Genomic DNA, 25131 nt, shown 5'->3' with positions numbered 1-25131 from the left:
GTAATTGGGTGATTTTTGTTTTTAACAGCCAAAGTTCAGGGAAACTTTCTGAAGCAGCAGAACTTGGGTAAGATTCAGTACACCTGTCAATATTTAAATCTATAAGTGAACTGAGTTTGATTGATTTTTATGATTTGAAAGCTAAGCTACAAAATGTGCAAAAAGTACTGTGGACTAAAGGGCTCGTTATAGTTGTGCATAGGTCCTATGACGTAGCCGCGACAGTGTACGTTCTGCCTTGGTTTTCATTTACACTTTTGCGTCGTAATCCACGTTGACGTGCAAACACACGCGCAGACCGCTGGTAGGCAGTATCCATGCGTGTAACAACAGTAGCAGCATGACCATCAATGAAGAAGTAGCATGGCAATTTAATGTCACAGGTCGGGGCAGGCTACTGACTTTAGGTCCTACCCCGTCTCGATTACCACCTCGAGGAGACCCCGGAGTTCCCAACAAAGCAGACAAACAAGTGATATAAAATCACTAAAATCACCAGATCACAGTCCTCCTGTCCGTACTCTCCAGAGGGGATTGTCCTACAGGTTTTCAGTGGCAGGCATGCAAGAGAGACTTCCCTTTACAGGGCGACAACAGTAAGTAAACAGAGCAGGCCTTCCTTGGTAGGTATGCAATGGTAAAAGTGCAGAAGAGAAACTTTCCTTTACAGGGTGACAATGGTAAATACACAGAGCAGGCCTTCCTTCATAGGTATACAATGGTAAGGGTGCAGAGAAGACTTTCCGTTGCAGGTCGAGAGACTTCCTTTGCAAGATTCCGGTGGTAAGTATGCAAGATGAGGCTTTCCTTTACAGATTAACAACAGTGAGTATACAGAACAGGTTCTCCTCTGTAGGTATACAATGGTAACGGTGCAGAAGAGACTTTCCTTTGCAGGTCAGGAGTGTCCAGTAGTATGTATGTAAGAGACACTTTCCTTGACAGGTTCACAATGGTAAGTACACAGAACGGGTCCTCCTTTGTAGGTATACATTGGTAAAGGTGCAGAAGAAACTTTCCTTTGCAGATCGGGAGGCTTCTGTTCCAAGTGTCCCCTGGTAAGTATGTAAGAGAGACTTTCCTTTACAGGTTGACAACGGTAAGTACACAGAACAGGCCTTCGTAAGCAGACAACAATGGATACAGCACAGGCTTCCCAATCCAAACAAGTATGCAGACAGGGTTTTCCCAAGTGAGCAGACAGCAATAACCCAGACGGGACCTTCTTATGCAGACAAGGCATTCTTCTTAACCCAACAGCAAGAAAAACAGGAGACACGTTCCTACACAACCAATCAATGGTAAGTACACAGGCAAGCCTTCCAAGGTAAGCAAACAGTGGTAAGCACAAACGGCCTTCTTATGCAGATGGGGCTTTCTTCACCCACAAACAGCAATAGCGACAGCAGAGACGTTCCTATATAGGTAAGTAAGAATAGGTATACTGGCAGGCTCTCCAAGATAAGCGAGCAGTGGACACAAGGGGCTTCCTTATACAGACAGGACTCTCTTCATAGGCACACAGTAATGGAAGCAGAAGAGACGTTCCTATGCAACAGCAATAGTAAGTGTGCAGACAGGTTTTCCATCGTGAGCAACAGTGGTAGACACAAAGGCTTTCTTAGATAAACATCAATGAATATCCAGACGAGGCTTTCTTCGTAAGCACACAATAATGGAAGCAGAAGAGGCTATACAGCAGCAATAGTGAGTATTCGGATAAGTTTTCCAACATAAGCAACAGCAGCAGATACAAGGGTTGTCCTATAAGCATCAATGAATACCCAGATGAGGCTCTCTTTGTAAGGACACAATTATGGAAGAAGAAAAGACGTTTCTATGCAAGAAACACTGGTAAGTATGCAGATAGATTTTTCAACGTGAACAACAGCAACGAGCACAAAGAATTTCCTTATATGGACACAGCGGTGAGCAGGTAGACTTGAAGACCGTCTAGATAGGTCTTAGAATAGCTAGTTCACAGATCATTAATAGGAAACTTTGGCTCTACAAGTGAATGGTACTTACTGTCACAGGCACAGGCATCAGCGGGAGAGGTGCTCCACACACCCCAATAGTCAAACCAATTCAGAGCAATGCACACATGTAGTTATCCTCAGCACAAACTGAAATCCAAGTACTCACAGCAATGTAGGGCTTATACTCCGCCGCCTTGACCGAGACCCATCTCCTGGAGTCTAAGTGTCTGGTTGTTATAATGAGATGGAGACCACATAGACAGCGCTTCACCTCCACATGCAAATCCAGCCGCTGGCCACGCTAACCCCTCTTCTCTCACAGACCCGAGAGCATCGCCTGGGAAAACACAACAGAAGGGAGTAGTCTACACAAAGGGTCGAGAAAACAGCACACCATAACTTCACAGAGCAAATAATCAATTGTGCCAACCCAGCAAAGCAACGTGGCTGAAAAGCATATAACTTAGCTCATTCAGGGGGCATCCGTTCACATCTGTTTTTCGTTCTCTCTTAGCTCCTTACACCCAGCATTTGTCCTTCTTCAACCGAATGAATGGTTTAGTCCTTTCTTCTTGGCTTTAACTCACTCTTCTCGTGTCCACTCGCTGAACTGCTGCCTCTTCCTCTAACCAGAATGGGACTGAAAGCTCCACAATAGCAATAACAACAACCACTTCCTTCTTTCAACATCCGTTTTAAAACCTGTCTTCCTCTGAATTGTACCAATCGACTGTCGCCATGTTCAACCTGCACACCTGGCGCTCGTTTCCTCATCAAATCTCCGGCAGAACTGGCTGGGTATTACATTTAAATTGGTCCGGCGGGAAATCACCTTCACAAAAGTAGTTCCGCTTTCGTTTTCCTTTTCCTTCTTTCATCACCCCGTGACATCAACCCACAAACGAAGAAGAAACAGCAGCTTGTTGTGCATGATTTGAGAAGACCAGCAGTGATGGAAGTAAATAAACAGCTACTTTGTTACAATTTGAGTTAAATTACTCCTCAACTTGGTCCATCTTTGTTTTCTCCGTCGCAAACGGAAATACCTATGACACAGTTTTTTTACCTGACGGGAGCACTTGCGATCCGCATAGAACTGACGCCCTGTTAAAAAATTTAGCGAGGTGCACATCAGGCTACGTAGAGCTATGCATGGGCTACGGATAACCTACGGCTTAGAGCTTATGCACGACTATAAATGGGGCATAAGTTGTCAGTTGCAACTCACATCTTCACCGCTAGATGTTGCTAAAATCTAAACAGTGAATCTGATTTTTTTTAATGATCATAATCTGGCTCAGTATATTAAAAAAAATACAAATTAAACTGTTCTTGTCATTTTATAGTTCTCGTCTGATATGGATTTATGTTTTTAGTCAGTGAACTGAGATTTAAAATGATCTGAATGAAATAAATATAAACTCCAATATCCTCCTTCACTTTGACTTGTTCTGATGTGATGTTGATCTTCTGTATTTTTCTCATCTATGTGCTGCTGTTATAAATGAAGAGATGATCAGAACAGTAAAGTTGGGGGAATCTGTCACTTTAGACACTTGTGTTGCTAAAATCCAGAGAGATGATGAGATAATGTGGATGTTTAGAGATATGCGTATAGCTCGATACATTGGAGACATTGATGAATCTACACTATATGATTATATTGATGAGAGATTTAAAGACAAACTGAAGGTAAACCATCAGACCGGAGATCTCACCATCAGAAACTTCAGAACTGACCACACTGGAGTTTATAAAGTAAAGATCAAGAACAGCAGCGGGACCAAAGATAGAAGATTTTGTGTTGCTCTCTATGGTGAGAATTTAAATGTTTTTGAATGAAAATGAATGCACTTATTATAAAGGAGTATCAAGTACAGCCATTCAGTTGTTATCACAAAAGAAATCCTAACAGGGAGATGTGAAGTAGAGATAAACCAAGCTTACCGTACATGAGTGTGATGATAAAGTTTCTCATTACACTCCTACTGTATTTACTAGGAGTTGACTACTGAAAGGACATTTCCAGGCTCCATATCTTCTTTATATCTGAACATCCTATGCAATAATTCAGTTGTTTTAAGACTTCAGATTTGACACAGGTTGAAGGTTTTGTACACCCAGACCCATCCAATTTTCATTCATGGTCAAAATTAAAGTCCCTGACACGTGAATTATTGCATGTTATTAATTGTGATAAAACCAGGCTGTTTTTATCTGTGAACTAATTTGGTATATCACCACTGGCCAATCAGAATCAAGTATTCCTGATTTTTTTGTTGTTGTTGTTTGTGTTGTGTGTGTGTGTGTGTTCAATGACTAAAACAGTGCGAGCTATGAAGGCAAGATCTGTTACTCTATTTACTAAATTGAAAATAAACAATGGTGATGAGGTAGAATGGACTTCAAAAGATAAAACCACTCTTGTAACTGGAATGAACGGAGACGACAGCAAGACTTCATATAAAGATGATGTGAGATTCAGAGGCAGACTGAAGATGAAACCTGGGACTGGAGATCTCATCATCACAGATCTCAGACAGACAGATGAAGGAGTTTATACACTGCAGGTGACCAACACTGATGGAAAAATCACATACAGAATATTTTATGTTGATGTATTTGGTGAGTAACTCAACACTTCTGATTATTACGTAAAAATGTGATATAGTTTCTATTTGAACGCACTGTATGCAAAAAAATACTTAAACCCATATGAAAGTTCCATATAACAACAAACACCAAAACACAAGGCTGTTCAATCAAAGCTGGGGTTGCGTCAATGCATTTAGAGGTGTGGTCCTGGTCAAGACAATCTCCTGAACTACAAAATGAATGTCAGAATGGGAAAGAAAGGTGATTTAAGCAGTTTTGGGCATGGCATGGTTGTTGGTGCCAGATGGGCCGGTCTGAGTATTTCACAATCTGCTCAGTTACTGGGATTTTCATGCACAACCATTTTTAGGGTTAACAAAGAATGGTGTGAAAAGGGAAAAACACCCAGTATGCGCCAGTCCTGTGGGCGAAAATGCCTTGTTGATGCTAGAGGTCAGAGGAGAATGAGCCGACTGATTCAAGCTGATAGAAAAGCAACTTTGACTGAAATAACCACTCGTTACAACCGAGGTATGCAGCAAAGCATTTGTGAAGCCACAACACGCTCAACCTTGAGGCGGATGGGCTACAACAGCAGAAGACTCCACCAGGTACCACTCATCTCCACTACAAATAAGAAAAAGAGGCTACAATTTGCAAAAGCTCACCAAAATTGGACAGTTGAAGACTGGAAAAATGTTTCCTGGTCTGATGAGTCTTAATTTCTGTTGAGAAATTCAGAAGTCAGAATTTGGCGTAAACAGAATGAGAACATGGATCCATCATGCTTACCACTGTGCAGGCTGGTGGTGGTGTAATGGTGTGGGGGTGTTTTCTTGTCACACTTTAGGCCCCTTAATTCCAATTGGGCATTGTTTAAATGCCACAGCCTAACTAAGCATTGTTTCTGACCATGTCCATCCCTTTATGACCACCATGTACCCATCCTCTGATGGCTACTTCCAGCAGGATAATGCACCATGTCACAAAGCTTGAATCATTTCAAATTGGTTTCTTGAACATGACAATGAGTTCACTGTACTAAAATGGCCCCCACAGTCACCAGATCTCAACCCAATAGAGCATCTTTAGAGCTTCGTGCCCTGGATGTGCATCCCTCAAATCTTCATCAACTGCAAGATGCTATCCTATATCAATATGGGCCAACGCTTGTAAAGAATGCTTTCAGCACCTTGTTGAATCAATGCCACATAGAATTAAGGCAGTTCTGAAGGCGAAAGTGGGTCAAACACAGTATTAGGATAGTGTTACTAATAATCCTTTAGGTGAGTGAAGAAAAACTGATAAGGACTTCTTACTGATCAAAGAGCCATAGTACTTGCACAAGCTGTGCATGAAACACAGAATCGGAGCCTTGCGATTCAGAATAAATTTCAGAGAGGTATTTTTAATGGGAAACACGATGTATGGTCACATCCCTTGTCTAAATGCTGTATAAGCTAGAGGTGTTTCTAACAAAATACCCTATAATTTAAAACTTGATCATGCGCACCTGTGAGGGGTCCCAACAGGATATTGTGCTTAGGGGCCTCTGAATTTTAAATTTGGTCTTGGGTGAGGTGAAGGTTGATTTCTTTACAATGAATACAATTAACCCTCATATGCCCCGATTTTCCTGTATACGTTATAGTTCTGTGGGGGTAAAAATGACCCCAGAAATTAACTCTTTCCCCGCCATTGACGAGTTATCTCGTCAATCTGCAATACCGCTATTATCCACCCTAACTCTTCCGCAACTTATAAAAAGTTGGGCAAACAGCTGTATGTCCGTGTATGTTTTAAAGATCGCTCTGCATCTGATCTCTATAAAAAGTCCTTCACAAAAATTGAATTATCTCAGCTTTAGCTCAAAATTTGGTGTTTTTGATGAAACCTACACATATTTGAGAGGTGATAAAAACAGAACACATGAAGGTAGGATGAAACAGATTTTTTTGTTTACAGTTTTTGCCTATTGCTTACACACTAAATCCGAATGCTTAGACCAAAGCCTCAATACCTAAACTTCTTGTAGCATATGCTTAAACACAGTGTAACCATAGCTTAAACACATTGTCAACTTTGCACTTTGTTTGCAATTCTGTAGCACACTTATTGCGAAACACTACACACGTTTTCTTACATTAGACACATTTTTCAAAAACGAAATCACCTATTATCATTGGGAAAACACTCTGTTCAAATTGCAAAAGTCATCTGGCAATTATAGGCACTTACATACAGACCTGAATACACTTGTACAGAAAACAGAACACCAATCGGTCTGAGTCTTAGCACTACAAATAGGCCTCAGGTAAGACATTCTGAGAACTTTGCAAGCATGGAGGCAATGCGAGTAAGAGAAAGAGGAGGACAAAGAGAGAGAGGAGTTGGACGTGGACGTGTACATGGAAGAGGACAAAGACGAGGACCAGTGCGGAGACGTGTACCGGATGACATCAAGGCTGCTCTGGTGGACCATGTCATAAATCATGGCCTATCTATGAGAGAGGCTGGGCAAAGAGTCCACCCTAACCTCAGTCGCTACACAGTAGCGTCAATACTAAGAACATTCCGACTGGAGAACAGGTATATCTTCAAGTTTCTTCTCCTGTACCTACTGTATGTGTCACATGATTCTGTATCATATTACAGTATTACTGTACAGTACTATTCAAAAATGAGTAGTGCTGTGAAGTATATGTCGCCTGTGATGTCGACGAGGTCTTGTGGCCAGATCCGAACAGAAGGAGGGATCCATAAGACCCCCCAGGCCCCCACCACACACATACATGCGCACACAAACACAAAACAAGTGTGTTTTTCCCCACAATAGCAGTTTATCCAGTATTTGTTTTGTTTTTTACTTTTGTTTTGTGGCTAAATGTGATGACTTGTGGTTCTATTTTTCTTTATTCCTTTAAGAATGTTTTTTTTTTTTAAGGTAAAAACTCTTGTTTGATTACTGAATAAATTTAAACAAATAAATATATCTTTAAACAAATCTACTTTTGAGTTTTACTAAAGACTGAGTCTAAGAAAATTACGATAAAAATAAAACCACAAAGACTGCTGTGTTATATATAAAGCGGATCAGTGTGTTGCTGGTGATATGAAAGAGTAATTCAAATGGTGCTTGTGTGTATGGTTTTGTTACAAGAATTTCATTTTTAGAAAGGAGTGCTAAGTTTTGATTGCAGTGTTTCATTTTGGCATGGATGTGAGTTGTTAATCTCCAAGTGCTATGTCTGTGTGCCTTGTGTGTAGAGTTTTGACATAATGAGCCAAATTTTGCAAAAAGTGTGTAAGCAATAGGCAAAAACTGTAAAAGCAGAGGGTCTGTTTTTTTATTTCATATATTGTATGCTTATATATTTTAAAAGGAGCATTTTCTGGAAGGCATTAAACTTTTGTGAAAATCATGAAAAATGCTGGCGGTGAAAGAGTTAAAGAGTAATTACAAAAAAATATACATTTTTAATGATACTAATAATAATTATTCTTTTTCTTCATTTTCTTCCCATCTATACATTAATGCTTTGTTTTGGGAGATATGAAGTACTTTTATACCCGTTTACCACTTAATTCCCCAACTACACCATTAGCTTGCCTGAAAAATATCATTTTTTATGAAAAATGCACATAAATTATAATCTAAATTTGATTTAAATGGTTTTTAGATATTGATCTAGATGTTATGTGTTGAATTCAGCCATTTGGTGTTAAAAAAACAAAAGAATTAGAGTTTAGGAAATAAATCATTTTGACCAGCAGAGGCCCATTGAGACCCATTCATTTCACTGGATGTGGCCAACTGCTCACATCACTACTTGAGTGAAACAATGTGTGAATTTTTGATTATATAAACATTAAAAAGGACATTAAAAATAAAAATTATTTCAAATGGTAGAATTTTTTGTAGTTTTTAATGCATTTTGAAATGTCTGTTTTTACAAAATGAGTGTGTGTCTCTATGTGTGTGCACGCATGTGTGTGTGTGTGTGTGTGTGTGTGTGTGTGTGTGTGTGTGTGTGTCTCTATGTGTGTGCACGCATATGTGTGTGTGTGTGTGTGTGTGTGTGTGCGCGCGCGTGCATGTGTGTCTGTGTCTTTATGTGTGTGTAAGTTTTACTGCGACTTTCTGTGTGTGTGAGTCTGTATTTGTGTGTGTCTGTGTGTGTTTTTTCGTGCATGCATTTATGTAAGTGTGCATGTGTGTGTCTGTGTGTGTGCCTGCACGCACCTGTGTGAGCATTAGAGCTAGGGCTGAACGATTTGACCTAAAATCAAAACCTCGGTTAATTTAACATTTGACATCGGTTAGGATTAATGAGCGGTTAATTATTATTTTTTGCCTCATAGTTCACTGGCATGGTTTGTATTTTAAATATGCTCAGATATTAAAGGTGGGATATATTTTTCTATTGAAAGGGCATTTGTTGTTATCTTTGTGATTTTAAAAGAATTAAATGAAAAGGAAAGTATTTTGTGTGAAGGTTATTTATTGAACATTTTGACTTCAACTGAAATCAAAGCACACATTGCTTGAAATGAAAACAGTCACATTTTAGTTTACTGTATACTGCAAGTTTCCTAAAGAAAAAGTAGAAAATAAATAACTAACAATTTTTAAGTCTAGTACCTCAGGGCTTCAGACTAACTTTTTTGTCATTAGGAGAACTGTACCCCCTGACTGAAAATTTAAGGAGCACAAGCAGAAAATGTATAGCACAACTTAAATCAGCCTGCAATGCAATTATTTACATTTCCCCCCAAAATAACTGCATTACTGAAAAATACTAAATTAGAAATTTCAAACTTGACCATATGCAGTTGCTGCACATGTTATTATGCACAACTGATAGGAACTTATGAACCAAAGAATTATACAACCCACATGACTAACTCTAGCCATAAGATACATATACAAGTTATATCCAGATAATGAGATGAGTGGCAGGATAATACACGTTGTATCCTTTACACGTTTCTTGTCTTCTATTCAGTGTTCCTTAACTGGGCACTGCTATACAAGACCTTTACCGTACTCTCATCTATATTGTTTCTGGTGTTAATGTAGATTAGAAGTTCTCCCGTTCTCTCTCTCTCTCTCTCATCTCTGCCATGTCTAATTAAACATGCGCGTGTGCTCCCGCGTCTTCTCACGGTTCTGAGGCATGTGTTGACTTTTCTTGGGCTGCTTAAACTCATCTGTAGATTCAACAGAGCGCAAGCTGACAACTTTTACACGTCATGCAAATTTGCGGTAAAAACCCGATCGCGCATTCCGTAGTTTTGTCACGTGGCCCGCACATGCGCGACTACTTCGTATTTCTTTGGCACTAAATGATCTGCTCAGTTAACACAGTGTTTGAGTTCTCCTCCATGTGTCTCTATGCAACTGACTGGATGGGGCGGAGCCACGTAACCTCACATGCGGTAGTATTTTTTAAAGGGAAAGTATTAACAGGATTGAAAACCGAAATAACCGACATGATAAAATAGGGTCGGTTAACGTTTCTGAATTTTGGTTTCGGTTATTTTTCGATTAATCGTGCAGCCCTAATTAGAGCCCAAAAATTAATTTTCAATTGGGGTCATTTTTATCCCCAAAGGGCCTCTTTTGGTAAAAAAGTTTTTACACATCTCTAGAACAACCGAATCAAGCCAATGGGAACCACATTGAACCATGTTTTTAAACTAAAGAAAAGTGTATTGGGGGTAAGATTGACCCCAAGGGACTTAAAAGGCTTATACTAGGACATATTTATGCTCCTTTTTACATTGCTTAATTAAACAGATATTAAAACAGCCAGTGGAAATCAGAAAGTGTGTTGCAAATATGATCATTTATAAAGTAACTGTGTTAAGTGATTTTGAGTGATTTTTGTTTTTAACAGCCAAAGCTCAGAACCAGCAGATCTCAGGTAAGATTTAGTTCACCTGTCAATCTTTAAATCTATATGACTTACAAATCAAATTGAATTGATATTTAGGAATGATTTTTTAAAAAATGCAAAAAGTATTTGTCTCTATATATGTTGTTGTCCTGTGTCAGCTACCAGCTTCTCTATGTATTTCAAAAGAGAAGGGTGAGCTGTGGACTTAGCCGTTGGTTGGAATTCACAACCGTACCTCTAGATGAACATATGTTTGTTTTAGTCATTTTTAAATAATAAATAATATTAAAGCAACACTATGTAGTTTCCATTTAAAAATGACTTACAGCTTGCCCATGTGGTTGAAAAGCGCAACAGTGCCTGGTATCATACACTCTTCTGCAGGCAGGGGGAGGGGCGGGGCTGTGTTTCCTACCCTTCACCGCCACTTTCAGAGTGTGCTTGTAGCAGCTAGGAGGCTGCTCAGGTTGTTCTATCACTGAAATAATTTTAGAGACATTATTTAAAGGTAAAAAAACTACATAGTGTTGCTTTAACTGTACAGATGTATATTGAATTAGTTATTTGTATGTATTAAACTGCACCAGTCAAGATGACTTGCAGTACACTGGCCAATCAGTTTTCCTGAATGATGTTTTCTGTTTGGGTTGATGTGTGTTTTCTGATTGAAACCATAGTGCAAGCTATGAAGGGAGGATCTGTTAATCTACTCACTGAAGTTAAAATAAATAAAGGTGATGAGGTGGAGTGGACCTCAGAAGATAAAACCTCTCTTGTAACTGGAATGAATGGAGATGGCAGAAAGACTACATATACAGATGATGAAAGATTCAGACGCAGACTGAAGATGAACGCTCAGACTGGAGATCTCACCATCAAAAATATCAGAGAGACAGATGATGGAGATTATAAACTACAGCTGACCAACAGTGATGGAAAAATCACATACAGAATATTTAATGTTGATGTCAGTGGTGAGTAACTCAACACTTCTGATATAATCATTCACTTCATCTTATATTCACATTCTCTAAAACCCAAATATATTGAAAAGGGTTGTGCTTTAAAGAAAGCGTGTGAGAAGTGAATCCATGTGCAAAAGGTTTTTAATAAGTAAAATTCCAAAAGGGCCAGCAAACAAATCCAGTAAGGGCAAAACCAACAAACGTAATCCAAAATACAGGCAATGTGTCAGGGCAGGCAGCAGTACAGGCAAAATCCAGATAACAGGCACAGGTCAAAAAACAGGAACAGATACAGATAAACAGGTAACAGATAGTGATGTTACCAGTGACACCGAAGCTCCGAGGCGTGTGTCAAAAAAATGAACCGATTTTCATTGAAGCTTTGTATCGAAGCTTGATTCGTTCTGGCAAAATCACGTGACCAATGACGTCCGAAGCTTCGTTTCACTCACACACACGTGACTGCTTCGTTATCTGATTCAAAGGTTTTAAATTGTGCAATACGTGGCGCGCCCTCATGGGTTGTATTGAAGTATTGCGTTACACAAAATCGATTACTGTATAGTGAGTTTATAATATAATATATATATATATTGGATAGTAGTAAAACGTCTTTTCTGCACCAATACCATGATTTTTTTTTATTGTTCACACTTCATAATTTTAAGACCAAGCTTTATCCTTAATTTGTTAATTTTGTTTGAAGTTACCATTCGTATGAAATGGAACATGCTTTGGTCATGTATTTTATATATTGTTAAATTTATTTATTATTCTATCCTTAATTTGTCAAACCATTAATTCTTGCTTCTATAATTAATATGTTGTTTGGTTGTGAAACATTCAGTGATACAGCACTTTCCTCAGCAGAGGTCCTCATCGAGCTCTGATTTGAAAAGCTTCGATTAATGAACCTTTTCCCGATACAATTGGGTTGAAAGCTTCACTGCTTCAAGAAAGCTTCACTTCGCCATCACTAGTAACAGATAAACAGATTCAGATAACAGGCAGATACAGACTAGAGACGTTTCTCAATACCAAGTACGCCAAACTCGGACTTGTGTCCTTCGTAGTTCGAACTTGCAAGTTCAGACTCGGAAGAACGAACTCCTGACGCGAAATGCATTCTGGGAAACTTCGCTCTCATAAGTCCACACAAGAGCAGAGAATCAAAATACAAGTTCAAATGACAAAAATACACAGAAAACAGAAAAGCACAGAACAAAACCATATATTCAATTCATACAGTGTTAGTTTACATTATATTTCTCTCGGTGCATCAAACATAATTGAATATTAATTTACTGTTGAAGCATTTCCGCCTGGACAGATGCATTTGACTCTCAGGAACTGATGCTTATTAAGAATTTTTTACAAAGACAAACAGAATAAGAACTGAATCAAACAGACAAATTGAACATTTGCAAATAGAATATAAAAGTTCATACAAAACCAATAAGCCTATATGCATTAAATACACATTTCAAATCCAACTGTCTTTCACTCTGTAAATGTAATCATCATTACTGATATTTTGAACCTGCATATGCAAACAACCCGCTGAATAATAATAATAGCAAACAGCTTCAGATGAGATTAATCTTTCTATACGTATACCAAACAGTATAAAAAAAAACAGTACCTGTGCTGGGTATGGCCGCGACACCAAACGAAAATTTCGAAGCAGTATCAAGTTCCCGCCTTTGTGATAACTATTCCTATATTTAAAAACTACAATGCTAGTTTCTCACTAAAAAAGCAAAATGTAATATAAGGAAAATATAACATTGTTTACGCTATATTTGTGCTCCAGCTGCGCTTGGTTGCCATTTTATTATATTTTTTAACTCGACTTATAGTGATGGGCGATTTTTAAAGCTTCATGTGGCTTCGAAACATTTACGAATCTTTTGTTTTGAATCATTGGTTCGGAGCGTGTTTCAAACTGGCCAAAGTCACGTCATTTTAGCAAACGAGGCTTCATTAAATGTTTCGAAAATCCGACGATTCACCACTAGGGGGAGTTGATCACTATTGACCAGTATTGTAAAAGTTTATAAAACATTCATCCTTCTCACTAATAACACTACCATTGTGTCTACTTTTTGTTTATAGGCAGATTTAATGACAAAAATGTGCATAATTAAAAAGGGAGTTCGTTTTAATGATTTGTTTGCCATAAATAAAACTACAAACACAGAATACACTTTTAATAATGTCTTAATTAAGTTAAATAATGTATTTTTATTAAAAAACAAAGTTTAAGAAAAATCATGCTATTACTTTGTAAAAATTGTAAAATGTTTTGACAGATCTTGTTGCTTTTACACAATTTTGACCAGCAGGTATCGCCAGCGTGTGTGTCAGGCAATTTACGAAGCAATTGGTTCAATTGATTCAAAGCTTTGAAAAGCTTTGTTTCTCCCATCACTAACTCGACTAGGCTCGACCAATCACATAGAATTGTGGGACAAAATGATGAATGTATTTTAGGAGCCAGAAAGTAAACCAAACATTGGATTCAGAAGTGCCTTAAAGGACAAGTTCGGTATTTTACACTTAAAGCCAGATTGTTTATGATGAAATAGAACGGTTTTGACTGAAATTTCGACATATGCGGCTGCCCCGAGAATATTCAGGTTTCTGTTGTATCACCTCCCACCTCTATAATGGCTGTATAGGTGCACAGGAACAATCCTTCCTAAAATGCATTAAACTTTCGTTTTCAAAGACGTGAAACCAGGGCCGGCGCTACCTATAGGCAGAGTAGGCAATCACTACTGACAGCAATAAATAAAGTTTTAAGGTGAGATCAAACCACAGGGAGATAACATCAAAGTATCGCAAGAACGATTGATAAGAAGACTCCTGTATATGTTTGTGAGAGGGGTGTGAGGGGCCTCCAACATAAATTTTGCCTAGGGCCTCCAAATATCTAGAACCGGCCCTGCGTGAAACTCACCGAGTGGTCAGTGGTGTTTCAAGTGTTTCATGAACCCTTGATTTGATATATTTCAGCAGCATCTAGTGTTGAGGTTGCAAATTGCATCTTAAATTAATAAGCTTTACATATCAAAATAAATTACTCTCCTATTTATGCTGCTCATTCTTTAAACAGATTTGCAAATGGTATTGTGATTTCACAATTGTGTACTGTGATTTGTGTTTCCTGACAGATTCAGCAGGTGTCAGAGAGGAATCAGTGGCGGTTACGATACCTTTACTGGACAAAGATGATAGATCCTCATTAGTGTTGTAGTCAAGACCACCTAAACCGAGACCAAGTCATGACCAAGACCAGGACAGGCCGAGACCGAGACAAGACCAAGACTTTAAAGGGTCGAGACCAAGTCAAGACCAGGACAGGCCGAGACCAAGTCAAGACCAAGACTAGTGCAAGTCACTGCATTGAAACACTTGATAAAAATGGGGAATATGCATATGATTCGGCACTTCTTGTCTGTGTGTGTGTGTGTGTGTGTGTCATCAGTATAGTTGATAAAATCATCAAAGGCATTGCAGATATGTGGGAATTTATCTTTGTCTATAAGGAAGTAAAAGTAAACAAACACTAAAGAGCTGAAATCAACTTAAGCATTTATTCTGAACTGTCTTTCCATGGCTTGCCATCCACTTAACACAATGCAGGTGTTTTTAGTAATAAAATGAGAAAAATTGTCATTGGGAGAAACTTAAACAATGCTTAAACAATGCAAACATTATATGCCAAACCTGAATAAACTGCATACAATTATTGATAAAAATAAATTTGTGATGTGCCATCAGTTGTGGTCTTGACCGGTCTTGAAATAAATTCCGAGTCCTCTTTGTCTGAGACCGAGACGAGACCGAGTTAAAATGTGGTCGATTCCAAGACGAGACCAAGACCTTTAAAAAGTGGTTTTGAGACCAGTCTCGAGAACTACAACATTAATCCTCATCATTACCAGTGTAACATCATCATCATCTACATCTACAGTAACAAATCTGTTTTACGGCTTTCTGTTAAGACAAGAAATTAACCCTCTGTGTGCTGTTAAGCTCACGTTATTGAAGCTTTATTAAAATTTTATATTAAATAGAGATACAAACTTACATTTATTTGCACATTAATGTGTTCGGACATTAAAGACACAAGAGGTGTGAGTTTTCAGTTAATGTATTATGGGGATCTTCGGGTGTGCAGTTGTACAGAGACTTTGTTGAAATATTTTGTGCTTTATTATTCACCACACATTCACATCTGGAGAGATGACAGGACTGCAAACAGACAAATTCAGTACATGAAACATCAGTTTTTATAAAAGAATTATCCTCAGTTTTGTACTATTTTTTATTATTTGCTGACTTTTGTATAAATGAATGAAATAAATAAATAAAATGGTGATGAGTGTGTTTTCATGTTTAAACACTCGAGGGCGCTCCAGTGTAATCTGCATTAGGACACACAGCTGAACTGATTACTGATCAAATGTGCCTAAAATTAATAAATAAATAGCTTTAAATATACAGATGTGTATGTAAATAAAGATATATATAAGACTTTTGATCATTTAAATGTTACTTTAATGGACACAACCATCAAACTATTTTGATCTTTAGCATAAATGCACATATGAATTAACATAAACGTGCCAAAAATGATAAACTTTTTCTACTGTAAATGCACATTTTAACCTGATCTAAAACATAAAAACACAAACACACAGAGATATTTAGCACGAAGATGAATGAGATGAAAAAAGTGACATCACACATGTAGTTTATCTGTATATCACATGACTCATATAAGAGCTGTAAGTGTGATGAGGTGAAAGATCTAAAGATTCATCTGAACACAGAACAGTTTCTACATCTCATTTATAAAAGATTAAAAACTCGACATCATCAATGATTTGATCATGACCTCTTACTGTATTACTGTAACTATACAGCTCTTTGTTTCTCTTACAGAAACACATAGACAAACATCTTCTGTATGAGAAAAACTTTGGTTGTTTTTTGTGTTTTTATGTCTTGTATACATTCAACCAATTTGTATAGTTTAGAGCTTTAATCCACTCTCAATGAGATAACTGAGTAATGTCTACATATCAGTGAAGGCTAATCCTATTAATTTCCAAAGGGATTGCATGTATACTGAAATTAGAAAAGGCCCCAAGACAGACCCTTGTGGTAACCCTTATGTTACTGGCATTAATTTAGTTGATTCTTATGAACAGAATGATAATGGTCAAATAGGTTTTTTTCTTAAATACCAGTATAATTCTGCAATCTGTCTAAAAGTAAGGTATCCCAGCTAACAGAAAAAAGTTCTAAGAACGTTCCCTGAAAGTTCTTTACGTTCCCAAAAACGTTCTGCCAACGTTAAAAGTGTCCAGTTTTCTTGACGTTCTAAGAACGTTTTTGTGTTGTCACAACGTTGGAGGAATGTTACATTTTACAATTTTTAAACCTTATGACAATGTCATGTTTTGATGTTCACACGGTGTTTAGACAACAACTGTTTATTGTATTGACTTGTGTGATGGTTGTGTGAATGGTGGAGAAGCATTGCATTTTATTGTATTTATTTTTTGTGTTTATGTTATTTTGTTATATTTATTATATATTGTATATCTATTGTATGTAGGTTTGGATGTTGGTGTTTGTTTCATTTTGAGTCGCCATTGTTGTGATTGGTGTTCGTTTTGGTTGGGCTCTTGGGCCTTGTCTTTTGCTTGCTGGTTTTTTCCCTGGTTGTGTTAACTTTTTGTTAATACACCACATTTGTTATGAACATGTTAAGTTAGTAGTGCAACTCTGCGGTGTGGTGGCTGGCACACAATGGTAAAAAATCATTCCCAACCAATCCACCAATCAAAAGTTTATTTTCCGTCAACAATGCAAATGAGATCCAGCTCTTTCACAGCAGTTTGTCATTAAAGAGTTTTAGAAACTTTGGACAAAAATATCCGCTATTTAATTGGGATGCACAAACATCAAGAATCAGACCACGAATCTCAACCATGGTGACAATCAAAGGAAAAACTTCATGCTGCAATGCATGCTGGGTATTAACAAATTACAAATCTCATTCAGGACTCCCAGCATGCACTGCAGCATGGATAAATAATTTTCTTTGTCACCAGGGTTGAGACTCATAGTCTGATTCTTGATGTCTGTGCATCCCAACCACACAGCGGATTTTTTTTGTCCAAAGTTTCTTAAACTCCTTAATGACAAACTGATGTGAAAGTGCTGGATCTCATTTACATTATTGACAGAAAATAAACTTTTGATTAGTAAATTAATTAGGAATGATTTTTTTCCATTATGTACCAACCACCACACCACAGAATTACACTACTAACTTAACATGTTCATAACAAATGTGGTGTATTAACAAAAAGTTAACACAACCAGGGAAAAAACTAGCAAGCAAAAGACAAGGCTCAAGAGCCCAACTAAAACGAACACTAATCACAATAATGGTGACTTAAAATGAAACAAAACATCAACATCTAAACTTATATATAATAGATATATAATATATAATAAATATATAATATATAATAAATATAATAAAATAATATAAATATAAAAAATAAATATAATAAAATGCAACGTTTCTCTATCATTTACATAGCAATCAAAGAAGTCAATATAATAAACAGTTGTTGTTGTAAACATTGTGTGAACATTAAAACATGACATTGTCATAACGTTTAAAAATGGTAAAATGTAACATTACTCTAACGTTGAGACAACACAAAAACGTTCTTAGAACGTCAAGAAAACTGGACACTTTTAACGTTGGCAGAACATTTTTGGGAACGTAAAGAACTTTCAGGGAACGTTCTTAGAACTTTTTTCTGTTAGCTGGGATGGTCTATAGTGTCAACGGCAACACTAAGATCTAGTACTCGGAATGAGATGCAGCCCTGGTGATTATAATGAGGTTACACGATTCCTTCAGGATGAGATGATCCTGGTGCTTGCTGGACACTCTGGGACGTCCTGAAGTCTTCTTCACTGCAGTCCAATCTCTCTTCTTGAAATTTTTGATGGTCTGGTTAATGTTTTTTTCAGGTGCAAAATTATTTATAGCAATTTTCATGCATGTGAGGCCATTATAATGTAAAACAATGATGACTGCTTGTCTTTTTTTGGAGGTAACCATTGCCAACAAGAATACAATCATAGGAAGCACTTCTTCCCTTCTTTTATAGCAATCAGTCTGCTCTTACAATCCAATCAGTATGAGAGTGATTTCACCTAACTAGTACTCATTCACATGTGCTGCTGATTTGATTAGTGAAATGATGTTAGCTGGGCTGAAAAGCTGTGAAATTTGGGTTGTTTGGAAAAGTTTGTTTATTTTGGGGCCATTGAAGCTTTTTGCAATTATTTAAAATACAACTCAGCACAATGATCTAGAAACGATGTGAATAAACACCAAACAGCTTAAGCAGAATAAAACTATACTTTCGGTCACGACTGTACATTTGAATGAACACACCCACTACTGAGGAATCTTGATGATCTGGTTCAGTTGAGTTTTTATGAATTTCTGCAGAACACAAGAAGAAAGTAAATACCCCGGTGAGACCTGATCATCTTATGAACGAACATAACTTATTAGATCTGTTTATAACCTCCCGTGAACATCTTCATTAAATTTGTTCTTATTGGAATTAAAAGCAGAATGAAGAAGACTTTCACAATCATTATTTTATTTCTCTCGTGTGGTGAGTGTTTCGTTGTAACATTTACGCTTTCACTTTTGTATAGCCAATTTCACTACGGTGGTTGAGGCTGTAGGAAGGCTGAAATAATTTAAGAAACGTAACAGCAAGATGAATGTGTAAAACTGTATTTCTTGTCAAATACCACCATTTTGCTACTTATGCCAGTGGGAATGCAGGTGCATGATTGTCCATTTAATGATCTTAGATCTGACATGTTGTTTACTTGAATATACTGGCAATAAACTAAATGTCCATAGATTAAAATATAAAGTTGGATATATTCTAATCCCTTTATTGTGTCTTTATAATTCAAAAATGGAAACAACATCAAACGGTAGCACTTTAGTATTAACATAAATTCAAAACTTGTTTGCAGATTTGATAGATGTTAGATGGCCAGTCACAGCCAAGCCTCAAAGAGGGTTTTAGTAATTATAACAAAGTTCGGGATTGTTGAGAATTATTGTAGTCAAAAGGTGGTTTCTTGAAGGTTGTAGTGGACTCATTCCACCAGAGAGCTACAATCTGATCTTTTGTTGTGATATCACAAACGGGCGTCACTCTGTTGAATGTGAATTGTTTTTTTGTTTTTTGTTTTCACTTCAATCAAGTTAGATTTTGTTTGCAGCAGTTTCAGCAGTCCAATAGGTTTCATTTCAATATTTGTGTATCTCTGTATTAATATTTCAGAAAGTGTGTTTGGCGATGATGTGAAGTCGGTGATGGAGGGAGATTCTGTTACTCTACACACTGATCTTACTGAAATAAAGACAGGTGATCTGGTCTGGTGGAGGTTTAAAAAAGGCGATTCTAAAGATCTTTTAGCTGAAATTGGTAAAAACAAGATCTGGTATACACCTGAGAGATTCAAAGACAAACTGTTGACAGACGGTAAGACTGGAGATCTCAACATCACGAACATGAAGATCAAATATTCTGGACTCTATGAAGTAGAGATCAACAGTGCCACTGGAACATCATCCAAGAGATTTAATATTACTGTCAATGGTGAGTGTACATGTGTTTCCTTTTCAAGGGAACGCAACGCTGAATCATGACATTTTGGGAAACACCAGCAGTGTGATGCACCTGATTAATATGGAAAACTAGTCTAATATTTATAGTCACGAGATCATGCCTACCATGTTCCCCAAAGTGTCATTTGTGACGCAGCGTCTCATTCCCTATCTAAGATAACTAGGGATGTGCCTGAAGCCGAATATGGTATTTGAAAGGGCACGGAAAATAGCTTCAAAACGAATAACGAATTCATGCGAATAACAGAAAAAAATCACGTGTTTGCTGGAACGGCGCTAAATTATAAACCCCTTAAAGGGACTGTAAGTAGGGTTTTAAATGTTTTATTAATCAAAATCAATGTTTTTATTCATAAATATGTCCTCGTTGGTGACAAATGACCTCTGCCAGTGATCTGACTTTCTTTGCAAGCTTAGAATTTCTTCTCTTTACTTACATTGAATGTGTAAGTCCAAGGAGGCTTCCATGTCATTCCGCCATATTGAGAAACTATAATAACGAGAGGGACAAAAAGCACTAGCCAACCAACGCGTTTCCACAACGTGTTTTCATTCAGAACACGTGAACCAGCTGAAATGCACAAGGAGATCAGTGAGTACATAACGGCTACCGTAGTTGCAACACGCATTTGGAAAAGCGAGGTGCTAGAGAGCACTATTCGTTTGAATGCAAAATACAATTTCACCACTAGATGGGGGTAAATCCTACTTACTGTCCCTTTAAAGCACGAATAATGAGTCTCATTCACTGAGCATGCGTACAAATTTGTTCGTAAAATGTGCGAACGGACGTTTTAACTTACAAATCAATTTAAAACAACAACGTTCGTACTAACATTTATTTTAAATGTATGCAAAAAAAATGTAAGAACAACTTAGACCACATGTACGCAATAGTCATGAACAAGGAAAAAATATATAAAATATATAAACAGATTTTTGTGTTCATGATTATTGTGCATATGTGGTCTAAGTTGTTTTTACGTTTTTGCAAACATTGAGAAGAAATTTTTGTATGAAAGTTTTTGTTGATTCATGATTTGTTAGGTAAAACATCCAAACACACATTTCATGAACAAATTCGCGCGTAGTGAATGAGAATCATTATGTGTGTGAAGTGAATGAGTGCAATCTATGAAATGACATGAATGACATTTTCTGTGTGTCTCTTGTTTAGAAATCTGAGCTTTTTTAGAATTATTTTAAAATCTTCAAACGCTGCTAATATCAAAACTTCTTTTAACCCAACTGTAAAAAAATTACCCTTATCAGCTGTTTTCGTTTTTTTTATTACACAAGACCAGAAAAGCTTGATAAAATGCTACACTCTGAAAAGCTGCTTTGTAACAATAAACAATTGTTAAAAGCACTCCATATATTTATTGAATTAAATCTTTTTGTCTGCATGTTTGTTTTACGAAATTCATTTTTTATTTAAGGTTTCTTTCTCTGTCTGTGTATCTTGTAGAATCTCCTCATGTTATTAATACTGGAATGAGTGATGTGAAGTCAGTGTCAGTGATTGAGGGTGAATCTGTTACTCTACAAACTGATGTTAAACTACAGACAGATGATCTGATACTGTGGAGGTTTGGATATGAAGGTGTTCTCATAGCTAAAGGAGATATGGAGGACAATAAGACTTCAGTATATGATGATGATGATGATGGGAGATTCAGAGACAGACTAAAGCTGGATGAATCTGGAAATCTCACCATCACAAACATCATAACCTCAAACACTGGAGTTTATCAACTAAAGATCATAAGTAACAAACAGACCTTATACAAGACATTCAGTGTTATTGTTAGGGGTGAGTATCTCAAATCTTTCATAGTAAAGATGATTTATTAGAAGTGTGTAAAAAATCAGATCATAACATTAAAAATCATAATTTAACTCTTCATTTGAGCATTTAAAATCATTTATTTACTAAAAAGTACAGGTAAATCTTTTTTCAAATCTTCTGCAACTTATATCGTATATTATGTGTATATTAAATATGATGTTGATTGTTTCTCTCTATCATTACAGAAGCATGTTTGTTGTCAGGTGTTATAGCAGGATTATGTGTTTTCTTTCTCCTGGTTATTGCTGCTGTTATTGCTGCTGGTTTGATTTTGTATCGTCACAAGATCTCTAAACTCAAACGTAAGTTTAATCTTCAGTTTTTAGATACAGCAATAAAAAAACATGTATCTTTATTGCGTAAAAGTATTTTTATAATGTAATGTTTGTTTTCATAGTCATAACTTTTAAACAGGTTCTGCCTGATTGATTTGCTGTAGAAGTATATTAAATCTGTAAATGTTCACAGCCTTGACTTTGTTTAAGATAGATTGTTAACTGTTAAAATGTTGTAAATCAGGTTTAGTTTCATGCACAACCCCATGGTTTCGCTTCAAAAGACATACATCACAAGAGACAGCAGGAAGTAATCTTATGTTGCCTACATTTGCTTTTTAACTTTTCAAAGACACAGCACCTGTGCATATAAATTATAAAAGGACCATGATTTTAGCAAAACAACGTGCTTTGAATGTGAATGCATGTGTGGTGAAGGATTTTGGCTAAATATGTATAAATACATTTTGAAATTTCACAAGACTTTTTAGTGTCAAATAAATCTTTAGTGTCCTTAGAGTACATATGTGAAGTTTTACCTCAAACCATATAGATACAGATACTTGTTAAAATTGTCACTTTGTATGTGTGAGCAAAAATTGTGCTGTTTTTGTGTGTGTCCTTTAAAATGCAAATTAATTGATCTCTTTACTTAATGTGAGTGGCGTGGTTGGATAGTGCAGATTAAGAGGCTGTATTATTATAATAAGATCCCCTTCTGACATCACAAGGGGAGCCAAATTTCAATTAGCTTTTTTTACATGCTTGCAGAGAATGGTTTACCAAAACTAAGTTACTGGGTTGATCTTTTTCACATTTTCTAGGTTGATAGAAGCACTGGTGACCCAATTATAACACTAAAGGCTAATTTTCATCATATGTCCCCTTTAAGTATCAAGTATTGTTTATTGTGAAATTATAATGTTTAATAAAACTTTATATTAACGCATCATGAAATCATTATCACTTTTTAGTAACAGTTCATGAATCATAATGAACTAATATATTTTAAAATATTACTGAAAGATTAACTAATAATGAGTTATTGCATGTACTAATGACAAACTAATGACTAGTTTGTTTTTACTTGTATCCCGTAGTGTAGTGGTGCCTGGAGAAGTCAAAATTACGCCCCCATTGATTTTAAGTTGAAGTTGGTTTATCCCATGCCATCAAAATAAAGAAGTGTCTATACTCTGTATACATCCTTATACACTGTAAAAAAATAATAAGCGGAATTTACTAAAAATATAGTGCATAATTTTTGCGTCTTTCTTTTTAAGCAAGTTTCACATGGAATTTAAAGCTATTTAATTCAATGTAAAAATTTAATGTAAAACTTAATTTTAAAAAGTGGGTGCAAAAATAATGCAATATATATTATTTTTTTTAGTAAATCCAGTATATTCTTTTTTCAGTGTACCCTGCACTACACCACACCCTCTATCTATTAGTTCATTATGATTCATAGACTGCACAGATTATTTTACTTGAAACAATCCTTTTTTTTCTTTTAGTTGTAGTAACTATATTTTAGTGTAAAAGTAAAATATCTAAATGTCTACATCAGTAGTCTCATATTCATTACTGTGAACACACAGTATATTATAGTAAATGTTAAAATAGACCTTGGTCTCCTTGTGAAATGATTCTATTGTAGAAATCTGTTGAGAATGAAACAATTACATGTGTAAGGGAATTAAAATAAACTGGTAAGGAAATCTGATTCTGTAAATTTTGTTTTTAACAGTCAAAGCTCAAGAAAACCTTCAGATCCAGCAAAACTCAGGTAAGATTCAGTTCATCTGTCAATATCTCAATCTCTCTGACTCATAAATCAATCTGAATTGAGTTTGATTTATAAAAAAAGATTTGACAGCTGACCTACAAAATCACTGTTTTGGTTCAGAAAGTATTTTTCTCTATATATGTTGATTCAGATAACAACAACTGCATCTTGCGTCAGCTACCTTATAGACCCTTATAGACCCTTATGTGATCCAATAGTTGTGCACACATTTTGGCAACACCAGTGGTTCTAATGTGTTAGCAACTCAGATAGTTTATCATAATAAAAAATACCTGCTTCTGCGGTGCCACTTTATATCTGCTGATTCTCGCAATACTCCTGTTGGCAAAATGTGTGTGCATATGTTGCTACGTCATCATTGTGTACAAACAGTAAAAGGGTCTATGTACTTCAAATGAGAAAGGTGAGCTGTGGACTTAGCCATTGGTTGGAATTCACAATCTAACAGCGAGATGAAGATAAATTTAGTTTATTCATTTGTTTGTTATTAATAATATAGATTTATATTGAGTTTATTTGTACTTATTAAACTGTAGGTGTCAAGATGACTCCTAGTAACTACAGCATACGACCTCGTGCCTCTGACCTTATCACAGCCGTGATGATATAGAGCTATATCACACTCCTACTCGAGCGATATTGCTTAAATAGCAATCATACAATTACTGGTTTCTTGAAAAATTGTTATTGTAAAAAATATTCTTGTAAAAATAGTTATTAATCATTGTTTTCATAGTATAATGTCTCTGCTGTCATTATTTCCAAACATTTTATGTCATTTATGCCTCCAAACATGTTAATAATGTTAAGTATATAATAATGATACTTAAATATTTTTAAATTCATGTTTATCTTTCCCAATACTTATTTCAGTGTAGGAATAGTGGGTTAAGCAAAGGAAACTGAATAGAAATGTTGCACACATCTTGCACACAATAGCCTTAAAAATTAAGAAAAAAAATCATGGCCTGCGTGTGCCCCAGAAGAGCTT

At 36.4% G+C, this 25131-nt stretch overlaps 1 protein-coding gene across 1 annotated transcript in view; it reads left to right on the top strand.

Annotated features, from left to right (window-relative positions):
• LOC129453014 (uncharacterized) overlaps positions 1-25131 on the top strand; it is a 35242-nt gene that overhangs the window by 8839 nt on the left and 1272 nt on the right. The window contains exons 8-15 of the mRNA XM_073861806.1: positions 29-67; positions 3490-3795; positions 4308-4604; positions 10475-10501; positions 11152-11448; positions 19860-20177; positions 21675-22019; positions 24081-24119. Of these exons, the coding sequence (XP_073717907.1) occupies positions 29-67; positions 3490-3795; positions 4308-4604; positions 10475-10501; positions 11152-11448; positions 19860-20177; positions 21675-22019; positions 24081-24119 (1668 nt within the window). The remainder of the gene's footprint in view (positions 1-28; positions 68-3489; positions 3796-4307; positions 4605-10474; positions 10502-11151; positions 11449-19859; positions 20178-21674; positions 22020-24080; positions 24120-25131) is intronic.

Source organism: Misgurnus anguillicaudatus, chromosome 23, assembly GCF_027580225.2.
Source record: "Misgurnus anguillicaudatus chromosome 23, ASM2758022v2, whole genome shotgun sequence".
In the NCBI taxonomy this organism is placed as follows: Eukaryota; Metazoa; Chordata; class Actinopteri; order Cypriniformes; family Cobitidae; genus Misgurnus; species Misgurnus anguillicaudatus.
Note: the sequence above shows the minus strand (reverse complement) of the source record. Positions and strands in the feature narration are given on the sequence as shown.